This window comes from Chelon labrosus (genome assembly GCF_963514085.1).
Source record: "Chelon labrosus genome assembly, chromosome: 6".
NCBI classification, from domain to species: domain Eukaryota; kingdom Metazoa; phylum Chordata; class Actinopteri; order Mugiliformes; family Mugilidae; genus Chelon; species Chelon labrosus.
The window spans coordinates 20,817,266-20,829,450 of NC_140342.1; the positions used below are offsets into that span (position 1 = coordinate 20,817,266).

Consider the following 12,185-nt stretch of genomic DNA (forward strand, 5'->3'; position numbering starts at 1 on the left):
ATATTAAGCCGCATGATTTTGGTTCTTCTTCTTCTTCAATTTTTAAAATCTTTGACGCTAGCCAAAGAAGAGGAAGGCAACAGTTTGATGCTAAAGGGACGTGGTTTGGGTTTATGGTATAGCTAAAATAAACAACTACAAAATATGCCAGATACCGATCTCCCACTACCAACTGGTACATTCACAGTAGTAACTAGGTGCTAAATGGCCAATCAACAAAAGCTTAATATCTGCTGTGAGGTAACAGCTTTGAACTACACGCTATTAAATATCTTTATACTTTTCTGGTCACTGATAAATGTGAATGTGTACATTTGTATTACTTTTACATTTACACATATAGATAAATAATCAAGACTGTGGTGTTGAGGTTGCGTATTATTAGGATCAACCACACAATTGAATAAACTATTTAAAAAATAAATAAATAACAGGTTTGGGCCCATTCCGTTTTGCACAGTTGATGTTTAATATCAGTCTGTGACACGTGGTTTGTTTAATCGGCGTTAAATTAACTGGCAGAAGATTGAACCGCCAGAAATAAAACTATTCTAGAGTGACTACATAAAGCAAGAGGCTTTGGCTTCAACACCACAAACAGGTACTGATGCCAGAACCCCCCGTGACGCACTGCAAAAAAAAAAAAAAACAGTATGGCGGTATACTGCAATATCAATAATTTGTCCAACCCGTGTTCTCACAACCTTTAGCTCTGTGGGAGGCCTCATTCATTCTCAGCCAAATCACCATCTGAAGTCTCTTCAGTTGCCAGTGGAGTACTGAGATATTGATACAAACACATTACAAACGCACTAAAACGGCACCTACTGAGAACAACCCAAAAGTCACGTTCGGCAAAGTGGGTGAATCTGATTACACTGGTACGCCATCGAAAAGCCTGCTAATCCCTGCACGTACAATTAACTACAAAATGGCAATGAAGACTATCAACCCTGGCAGCAGACACTGTGCTTAGATCTGAAGCCCCATTATCCTAATACCACAATAATAAGCTCTATTCATAAAAATCATTCAACAGTTTCTGCACAGGCAGGGCTATGATTTGTTTGTTTATTGTAGTGCTCGTGTAAAAAGACATCAAAACATCAGAAATAATGGATAAATGACATTAAATAAAACTCCTCTGACCGCGTGTTATTTACTATTATGTCGATACATTAATGCATTGGTGCTAAAACTTAAACTGAAGCTTTGTCTTCTCAAATATATAAATTACTGCTGCGAAATTAATAAGATCACTTTGTAATACTAGATCATATGCAATTTCTTATCAACGGGAACGACATTTGATAGTAATGCAAAAACATGACGTGTCATGGAAAAGTGTGATTGTTGACATTCAACCTTAAGCACACTCCCACAGTCGACTTTATCGATTAGATCCTCTTTTCTGGATCAAGGGTTAATAATGACTGAAATAAATATCCGCAAAACTCTAAACCTGCCACGGTATCGTGTTTGACAACTCTGTATTTCCAAATGAGTTGGTGTGTACCTGAAAGTATTTGGCAACTAATAAGACAAACCCCAGATGCTACCATTTAGCTTCTGACAATTTAACAAAAAGAAAGAGGCTTTAGTGTATTTTTTATTACTATTTGAATGTACCTAGACAAATAGTAATATTCAACCCCAACTAAAAAGGGACATGGGGTTTTATTTTAGTTTTTGTGATTCTATTTTGGATGTAAAACCTACACAGCTTCTTTAATCATTGTGGGTTTTTACAGTGTATCGTTGACATAAGCATTTTCATAATTAGAATAATTATGTTGTAATCCTAACTAGTGTTAAGTAATCAAGAGACAAACCATTCTCTTTGTGATCAGAGCATCTGCATTTCTCGACAACACTAAAAAACATCATGAAATCACAAAACAATAATTTTGTGAACAGAATAAATTATCTAGCAGGCTTAAGAGTCCTGTGTCGTACAAAAGGCATGAAATATATTTTACATTTTGTGCTGCTGAATTTAGAATGTGGATAACAGATCATTATGTACTGCGTTAATATTTATGTCAAATGTTTTGACATTAATCGACTCATTATCTTATATTAATAGCAGACAAAAGGTATTAAACAAATATTTAAAATACAGGTAGTAATACAATGCTAGGGACCTGCTTGTGGTTTCTATGAGCTTCGTCTAAGCGTGTGTAAAAGCAGCTGTAGTCAGAGCTCCTGGTGTTGATGCAATTTTTATTTCAGGTTTAGGTTTGGGTGATTCAAATTGGTCGTTGCACAGACAGCCATCTAAAACAGGCAGCTTTTGTACCAGGCAACACACCCCCAAGATGTCACAGGCAGTGGCTGGTTGGTGCAAGCTCTTGGTTATTTGAGCTACGCTACTTCCCTAATATGTATTTAAAAACGAAAACTATATTTTGTAATGGGTCTGGTAAGCTATTGTCCCCGAAGCTGTGGCGGTTGTAAATAAACGGTGGCGTAGACTAGATCAATGCAGACAACACCACCCACCTCACGGTAACGTTAATGTCGCTCGTGCGTTCCTTCAACGCGCAGCAAGCAACGTAGTTGAGCGCTAAAAAAAAAAATTCAACTTGTTCATAGATAGTAAACATTATCAGCTAAGGTATTCAGCTTATCTGGCCAAATGCGTTTCACGAGTAAATATTTTTGTTTGGTGCAGCTGCGTGGCCGCCGTAAATTAAATTCGTATTCACGTTTTTTTTTTTTTTTTTTGTTTAAAAGGCAATAATCAAGACGAGAGAGCACTGCACAGCCTGAGACAAAAGCCCACTGCAGCCCCTTCTTCACTGCCCTCACAACGATCCCCCTCCCCAGCGCTTAATCTAGCTAGCTAGCAAGCTCGCTTCCAGCCCTACACACACAGCCTCGCTGGCTGACTGGGGCTAACCCTGCTCACTCTTGCTTCGCCCCGACATTTTCCTGTCGGCGTTCTGTACCCTCGCGTCAAAGGCAGCGACTTATTAAAACGCAGCTACCGGGAGGGGGGATTTTTTAATAACCGGGGGAGAAAGTGCTCAGTGTGTGTAACGCACGTGGCGCACAACTATACCAAGCCCACGCAAACACATAACATTCCATTTTCGCACGCAGTTTACGTCAAGTTAGCTTAACGCTAGCCTCGTAGAACTTAGCCACACGGCTAACGCTGACTAGAAATTTTCACCTATCATGTTCCGGAGCAATCAAACAACAAACCTTGCACCGCGCTTACCTTTAAACCGGGCTACGAGTTCCCACCGACTCATTCAAGGTCCCTCTGCGTGTGAATATTGCGCAATATTAACAATTCTTTCCTAAATATTGGACGTTAACCGTAGCCTACGGCTGTGTGACGTTCATCGCTGGGTTTTGAAAACATCCCAGCCGTTCGTCGCTCGTCCGCTCCGAGAAAAGCCCAGCAAAACATGCAAGCGTCGCTCTCATTGGTCGAGGGGAGTCACGTGACCGCCCGAGCCCCACCGAGCTTATAAGGTCTCCGTCTGCTGGATAGACTGTAGATGGGTATGTGTCAAACGGTTTAACTTGTATTTTTACCTAATCTGTAAGTAAACCTTCACCTCTGCTGTTAAGAATATTACTTGTGCTTTCTGGTTTTGTGAGCTAGCGACAAGTGTAAGGTCTCCAGGCGTATTATTTTTTTTGGCTTGTGAATTTGTATAGAGAGGAAAGTAGAGGGAGAACAGGAATGGCCACTTGACGTCATCTTTTCCGTTGCTGTGTTGCGGTCAGTGGGAACTTTCTCGAAGATCGCGGCCGAGCTTGACAGAGCAACGGCGGCTGCTTTATTTTTCCCCGCGAGCACGGCTACATAGTATAGGTGCAGTTTGATTTAACAAACCGATCGCGGCCATTCGCCCCCTTTTGAGCCCGCCATTTCTTTGTACGATTCGGCTTTGAATTCGGTTGCGCAGTGACATTTGCATCATGGTGAACGTTGCGCGCATGCGTCACAGGGCATGTTGCGGGGCAGGCAGGCAGGCAGGCAGGGAGGGAGGGAAGTGGGGGGAGGGGCGCCGGCTAGACACGAAAACGCCACCGGGGCGGGATGGAAATGAAATGACAGGAACATTTGTAGGGATGTGGGCTGTGCTGTTGGAACGGGGCATCGGGTTTATCATATAATGGCTTTTCACGGATTAACATTAAAGATGTTTACTAATCAAAATCTCCACTAAGAAGGCTGTAATTATATTTTCCACTGGTGTTATTAAAGATGCCTCTAATTAGTCTGATTAGCAAGTTACTTTTGGCATTTAGTTGTTGTGCACAATCAGGTTTTATATATGTCTGGATTTAAATGATGAGATTCATTAAGAAACATAATTATTTAATAGCAGAACGCCATAGTTTTCTGTTTAAAACCAAAATACTTATATTCAAAAAAATGTCAATTCATTGCAGCATTTTGAGCATCATATCTTAATTTGTGTGTCAGTTTTTATTAAAGCGTTTCTCTATGACAGGATAAATCTTGGTAACCATTTCAGGCCTCATCCTAAAGTCTTCCTAAAGATAAATAATCAATATATTTATTTAATAATTATGAATTGCTATACTTTATTACAGATATTCTGGGCCATCGTGTATGACCAGTTTCAAAAATATTCATGTATATATATGGAGAGTCACATAACACCCTTTATAACCTTGTCAAATAAAGGTTGTTACTTACGTGGCACTGACGATAGAAAAACATAAACCTTTCCTTCCTTCTTTTATGGCATGGCATTGTGTGGTATGGCTAGGTGATATTTAGCTAAGTAACACACTATGCCAGGTGTAGTCTCTTGTTGTTCATTCAGAAATGACATAATTCAACTAAAATACTGTAAATTGCAGCAAAAAACAAGTCAGAATAACACTTCTAGCAAATTTTATAAGGCTAAATATTGACCTTTATACTCACTTGCCAAAACGTGGTGAAAATAAATGTATTGTAATTTAACTGTCCTCCATTAAATCCCTCTTCATGACTGTTGTAATATTCAGTGGATGCTGAAACAGCATAACGGTGTTTCTGTTATTTAGCCTAGCCCACTGACTAAAATGGGGTTGTCAAAATAATAGAAACAGATCAAGTGTTATATTCTTCATTGTGAGCCCAACGAACTGGTGGGTGAGTGCATGTAAGTGACACACTGACACCCAGAGAACAGGTACATGAACAATTTATTTACACAATATGTTCGAGTTAAACATTATCTTCAGGGATAACTTGCTTTCGGCAAAAGCACACAGTGGCCTGAAAACGTCTACAGGTCCGATCTCACGCCGAAGCCTGGCCCTTTAGGAGGCTCCGTCAGAGAGGTCAATCCACCTGCGGGCTCACAGGAGAAACGACCGTTCCTGTAGAAAAAAAAGGACAAAAACATGTGTTCACTTGCAGTCAGTGCACATATGGCTTGAATTTCTAAACTCTGATCATCTGAAAAATAGATGATTTAATCTCTAATGCACACTTAGCATGTACCTAGGTCCTGGTGGTGGGATTTTGCCAGCTTTGAGCTCATCAATAATATCCTCGATATCCTTGGGCGTAAGGTCCTCCTAAACAAGAAGAAAGCAGCATAAATGAGGAGAAAGCAGCATCCTGGATTTTCACATCCTTCAATCTGTAACCTTGTTATTACATTTTAAATAAACAGTGAGGCTTATGAGGTTTAAATTCTATTTTTGTAATTGAGTGTATAATGATGATCTTAGCTCTAACCCTAAAAAGACATTTTTTTCCGGACATCAAAATGTGATGTTAGGAGATGCAGAGCTTATTTATTTCTGTACAATTTCACTATACAGCTGATCATTTTGTGCTGTAAATAATACTCAACACACTTTGACTAATAACATCTTTCCTTATTAGGTCTACACTATATAAATCATATCTAATATGTTTAATGGTGTCATTGCTGTATGTTTGAAATGGGTACTTCACTCTTAAATGTCACAATATGTCATTACGAATAAATGTTTAACAGGGAAGATGTGTTTATTATTTAGAGGAACTCTAAATGACCCTCCAAATGGACAGAAACACAGAATGTGCAATAAGTGCCAAGAATACTTACAACTGGGAGTCAGTGAAACGTTATCGAATGTGCACTGCTATCTCTAATCTGAATTAAAAGGTTACGTTATTCTGTCTGTCATGTGTGCCAAAAAAAAAATCTGTTACCTCCAGGTTTAGAAACGGCAAACAAGCGTGCATTTACGTGCGTATTTAACAAATGTGCAATCTTGAATATGACTGAATGGATTGAAACCGACGTGTGCGTTTGAGTGCTAATTATTCACATAAAGTGAGCGCCGCTTTGCTCTAGGTGTTAACTCGTCGCACGTTTTCTTTCTAATGATCACACCTCAGCAGTTTGAGGTGATACAGAAAAGTTCCTCCTTTCCTCGCTGTCGTATTTGCTTTAATTGGGTCACTCAACCGTGCTCAGCTTGCAATACCTGGCTCTCCCGTGATAATTGAGTGCAGAATCAGTTTCGTGTAATGTTTAAACACACACAAAAAAAGACTTTTTAAATCATATCTGGTGTTAAAATTTTTATCTCATTCATGAATAAGATAAATGTTATCATCCCACCAGTATAATTATTAATTTGATAGACTGTATAGAAGTGTAACAACCCAGAAAGAGGGCTGAGAGATGTATTCTCAGCAGACTTGCTTCGCAAAACTAATTTCAGGCTTTAACCTAATTTTGTTAATTTAGTAATAATGTTAAATGCGGAAGCCGTCCGCGCAGAGCACTCACATAATAGTTGTCGTTGATCTGGACCATCGGAGCATTCACACAGGCTCCCAGGCATTCCACCTCTATTAGAGTGAACATCTTGTCTGGAGTAGTCTCTCCAACCTTGATACCTGCGGAGACACAAATGAGGAAAGGCTTTGTGTTCACATAATCTCCTCTGAACAATCTACAGATTGTGTTACTGAAACAAGTATTTTAACTTGAGCAGACATGGCACAACTGCAACACTATACGTGAGCTGCGACAAAAAGTAAAGCCTCAGTATTTGGCTGTATGAAAGAACAAACAAGTGTCCCTTTACTAAATGTCACACACCGAAGTATGTCAGCCGCGCACCGGCCTCAACTCTTTCGTCTTGTTTGCTGCTACAGCGTGCTGTTGTTTGAATACCGCCGACGACTGTTTATTAACATATCTGTTCCCGATATCTGTTACCGCCAGCGTACACAATTAAAGAAAGTTTTGTTTCCATCTCCGTTTTCTCGTCTTCACTTCGTTTCTCAGCATAAAAATGGAAAATGGTCTCCCTCACCCAGTTTGTTTTGGATGGCCTCCAGGATGCTGTCTGAGTTGCAGAGCATGCAGGGTGTTGTTGTGCAGATCTGAATGAAGTGTTTTCCCACAGGCTGACGCAGGAACATGGTATAGAATGTCGCTACTTCGTACACTCTCATCGGAGCGACCTCCAACACCTCAGCGACCTGCATGAAAACAATTACAAATATTTAAGCCTCACTTCCATGGTGAAACAGACTAGCATTCATAGACGTGCTTTCACTCTTATATTTTGTTTGCATTCAGGGAGTAATATGATGCATTTGGTTTCATGTTCACGAGGCAATGAGACAAAGATATGACCCGCCCTCAACACTAAACAGTTTTGTGAGTGGTCTGAATTTGGATTTGTGGAAATAATAACCGAATTTCCCACGGGATAAATATATCTTAAGTCTATCTATCTACCTAATTGGACTGAAAATGTACGATCAGCACTCATTTATTGCTGTTCTGTGGTTCATGTGCCAGTGTCCTGAATATGTTCACTGTGACTGAGCATCATGTAGAAAATGTTTTCATGTGTTTACTGAGAAGGCGCACTGCTGCTGTGACTCAAATCATCAACAATTTATTTTTGAGATATGTATTTCGAAATAATTTTACTTAGTTATGTAAGAAATTTTCACAAACATACTGTCCTTGGTTATAGAGATGTGTGGTATTTCCACAATATGTTCCCCTCTCACACTTTTAGCTCTCAGTGCTGTAACTTCTGTCGTGTTTGGAATCTCCCTCAAATGTGGATTTTTTTATTTTATTTTTATTATTAAACCCAGCCTTGTTATTCACAAGGAAGTTTCTCTTTTAAAGATGCATCAGGTCAACTGCTGGAGATGGACTAATAAGACTAGCTTTAGAATTATAGGTTATATAATTATAAGAGTCATCGCAAATGGACTGAGACCATCCTCTCTAAACAGGCTCAACTTGGCTGACTTGTTGCAGGAATGCAATTAGATAACTATTACTAAAATAAAAAGTATGACTTCACAATGTCAAAGAACAAATCCTAGAAAAGAAATCACCGTGCCTTGTTCATGGCGGAGATGGGGAGCCATCCATGTTGCCTCTGGGCTAAATCCAACACTGGGATGGTGGCTGCTTGCTTGTGTCCATGGGGGTACATTGAAATGATGGCCTCAATTCTCTACAAGAAAAATAAAAGACATTTTATCAGGACTGCAAACCAGACTCACTCGTGACTATAATTATTGTATTACCCTTAACAATTAAGACCAATTTATGCCATGTCCTGCACAGATATGAACAAAGAATGAACTAATATTATGACAATATTTATTTATCTTTTAAATAAATGTGCTTATATTTTACTATACAATACAGCGACAGGTAGACATCATCATCATCAATCAAAACTTATTGTTTTGCTGAAGGTAGTGAAACAGACTGGTTTAAAACAGAGGGGGGACTACACAACTGTAACAAAACACAGCTATAAATGCGATTAACGTAATACTGACACATGGGGAAGCACTAAAATTTCTCAATACACAAGTGGAGAAACATCAGATACTAGCTTCAGATGAAAAACCACATAAAAATTCTCAACACAGATGCCAGCTCACCTTTTTGTTCTCCTCGGTGAACTCAAAGGGAGTATCGGGGTTATTTTCAGGAGTATCTCTGTGCTAAAAGCAAAAAATACCATCATGTTAAAGAAAAGGAAACACTGTGTACACCAACTGTGCACACCTAAAAATCAGCGATTTATATTTAATCACAAGATATTAATTTCTGAGTAAGAGTGAGTAGTAAGTAATAGGCTTGAGAGCAGCTAATAGTGTCGAATCTAACATTAATAAGCAATCGTACCAGAAGGAAAACAAGTGCTCCTATCCAGCAATAGAAATGACTCGACACGGATAACCATTATATCTGCTTCTGCACACACTGCCCCCTTGTGAGCAGCAAATATCCTTTTTGCAAATAAGAAACAGAACAGCTTCAAATTTAATGGTGTTAGAAGTTTTAAAAAAAAAAAAAACAACTGTTGAATGAACAGAAGTGCTGACTCATTTTTTAAATTCTTTTTTGGTGTCAAAACATCTTAACATCAAGGGACTTTGAAACCATAGCATGTTTCCATTGCATGCCAATTACCACATGTGATGTTTTTGTGCAACTCTCTCAGGCTCTAAAGGAAGCTCCCTGGGTAAATTAAAAACTTTTGGAAAGTGGATACCTGTGGGATTGGTTCAGCAAGAACACGCTGCAGAGTTATGCATTAGTCACATTTTCACATGACTGACTGATTTAATTTCATTGGTATTGTATGTAAACACTGGAGTAAGAGAGTAAGACGGGATTGTTTCCTAGTTAAATGGTCTGACAATGAACTGACACCCGTTTCATGAGTCCCTGCACCAAAACCAAACTCTTAACTATTGTAAAATGTCTGACCACACTGCAAGGCCACAAAGAAGAAGTAGTAGGGGATCTTGCTTTTACATAATTACAGCTATTAGAGCTGGACCAACACAAGTCACTGGTAAAATGTTTTGACAGTGAAAGTGATTTGGACACTATTTGAACATTTTCTGCACCACTAACTATTCATAAATTCTTACAGCAGTTTACAAAATCCTCCACTGAAAATCGCAATATATAGGCATCAATATGTGTCAGGCATGAGCACTTAAACCTGAACAGCTTATTTATACAACCATCTTCTTCCCTGATGCATCTTGTGCACATGTCAACGGTGTTGCAAATAAAAAAAAATTGCAGCTCACCACGAAGATGCCACCAGCTCCAGCGCGGGCGGCGGACCGATGCAGACCCCTGACCTGCCTGGCCTGCAACGCAAGAAAACAGACAGTTAAAAGACCTGGTGGTGTGTTGAGAATAAAACAGAAGATGTATTCTATCACCTGATGTAAAAATATATTTGAATTTTACATTTCTATGCTGCCATTTTCACACTTGAGTGATGAGTATGTCTTACTCCAAATTTCCACCATCAAAGGCAAAATGTGAGGTCCTTAATGTTACACAGCATCATTTTTTGAAGCTAGATTTACTTAAAATAATTCACATTCTCAGGTTTTAACTACAAATTACAAGACAAGGAGATCAAACGCAACTGTCCCTGTTATAGTTATAAGGAATTCAGACTAGAAGAACATGGGATACTCTGGAATTAATATACTTTAGTCTGCACACAGGTTTGTTGTGTGACTACATAACTCTTCCATACAGTCTCACAAATATGTTCCTCATTACTGGCATTCATACACTGCAGATGTAGGTCCTAAAATATCCTAGAGGGTCCAAGCGTAGGTGTGAAAGAGTAGTACAGTTAAAATGAATTCGTTGTGCATTGATTTCGATGTTTATACAACCTTTTGCATATATTATAGTTATGTTAACAACCTGTTTACATGTCAGATTGCAATTATCAGTCACAAAATGCCATATAGTAGGAAGAAAAAGGTTTTTAATTAAGTTTTCTCTGCTTTGCACAGCTACACTATCAAGTGAGTTACGTATGCCAACGTAAGTCACACTTTAATTTGTCCTACAACAATCAAAGTTAAACCACAGGCATGTGAGAGAGCCTAATAAAGTCACTTGTATACGTAAATGTTTGTGTCAAGTGTTAATTTTCCACTGCATTCCTCATTTTCCCAGTTATCACCTTGCAAACGCTTGACAGCAGAGAGCTAAGTTAGCTAGCATGCTAGTGTTACAGAACATCAGTTAGCTTAGCGGCCTGCATGCCCTTGTGAGGAGTCATTACGTTTTGTCTCCAAATTTTCGAACACGGCGTTAAAACCTTCGCCCAGAACCACAAATAACATCACAACCATACCGCCTGCGACGCTGCGGAGCGAAGAGCAGCAGATAAAAACATCTTGGGGCTTGAAGTTTTGGTCCCGCTGCAGCGTTTTAGCAAATGTACGGGACACCAGCGGCAGACATCAACACACGCTCGGGTTCGATTGACACGGTCTGACGTGACGTCGCTACGTCAAGTCTGCGCGACGCTGAATCGATCCCAGATTCAGACGATCCCATGCCAACAGGCTTTTGGACATTTCCTCCGGGCTGTGTTATGAAACAGAATTGGTAGATGACGTTGCATGTTTACCAGCGTTTTCTACGAGAGACAGAAAATTTAAAATTATCCTGATTTATAAAATAATTATATAAAATCCTAATTATTTTGTAGCTTGAAAAAAAACAGCCATTTTAATATAAAATCAACATGCTGCAGTCAGAATATAGATATAGAATCTGTGGACATAATATAGTTATAATACAGAAGAAAGAAAGAGTAATTCAAATTTTAGTCAGCTTAATCACAATTTTGTTGTTGTTGTTGTTTTGTGTACATTTTTTCCTTTAGTTACTGTATTATGGATGACTTTAATTTTATTTTCTGCCATGCATCTTTTAATATGGAAGATAAAAACTAAGCTTTGACCCTAAAAACAATGAATTATAATGTTTAAGTTGTAGTAATTGTTTCTTATATTATTAGATATAACAGTTAATACAACTACATGTGTTGGGTTGAGTTAGAGAATTAAAAACACACAAGCATTAAGCAGTGATCCCCTTGACAAGCAAATAAAAACTAAATAAATAAACACATATAAAATATATGTAAATAAAGTAATGTGACTGCAGTCTCCTGCACTAAAAAATATCTTGGAATTTTATTTGCTCACTCTCAGTAAACAACTGTTATATTCTGTCTCTATTATCTTATTTTATTTTTCTGTGCACCCATCACCCTCACTCCCAAATCAAACCTCTGTCCGCCAGCCTGAATCCCCAGCATTCATAACGCTGCACCACCTCCACCTCCTCATCCTCCACCCACCCATT

At 38.9% G+C, this 12,185-nt stretch overlaps 2 protein-coding genes across 2 annotated transcripts in view; both read right to left on the reverse strand.

Annotated features, from left to right (window-relative positions):
• Window positions 1–3,385, reverse strand: part of ankrd12 (ankyrin repeat domain 12) — a 34,313-nt gene extending 30,928 nt beyond the window's left edge. Inside the window, 1 exon segment of the mRNA XM_084547326.1 lies at window positions 3,227–3,385. The gene's annotated coding sequence lies outside the window, so the exon portion shown is untranslated.
• Window positions 3,386–5,166: 1,781 nt separating this feature from the next.
• ndufv2 (NADH:ubiquinone oxidoreductase core subunit V2) lies at window positions 5,167–11,314 on the reverse strand. The gene is made up of 8 exons (XM_084546279.1): window positions 11,164–11,314; window positions 10,085–10,147; window positions 8,918–8,980; window positions 8,362–8,478; window positions 7,306–7,474; window positions 6,774–6,883; window positions 5,486–5,562; window positions 5,167–5,361 (listed from the first exon to the last, which is right to left on the reverse strand). The coding sequence occupies exons 1-8, from the start codon at window positions 11,203–11,205 to the stop codon at window positions 5,268–5,270; spliced, it is 735 nt and encodes a 244-aa protein (XP_084402405.1). The 5' UTR covers window positions 11,206–11,314; the 3' UTR covers window positions 5,167–5,267.
• Between the last annotated feature and the right edge of the window lie 871 nt (window positions 11,315–12,185).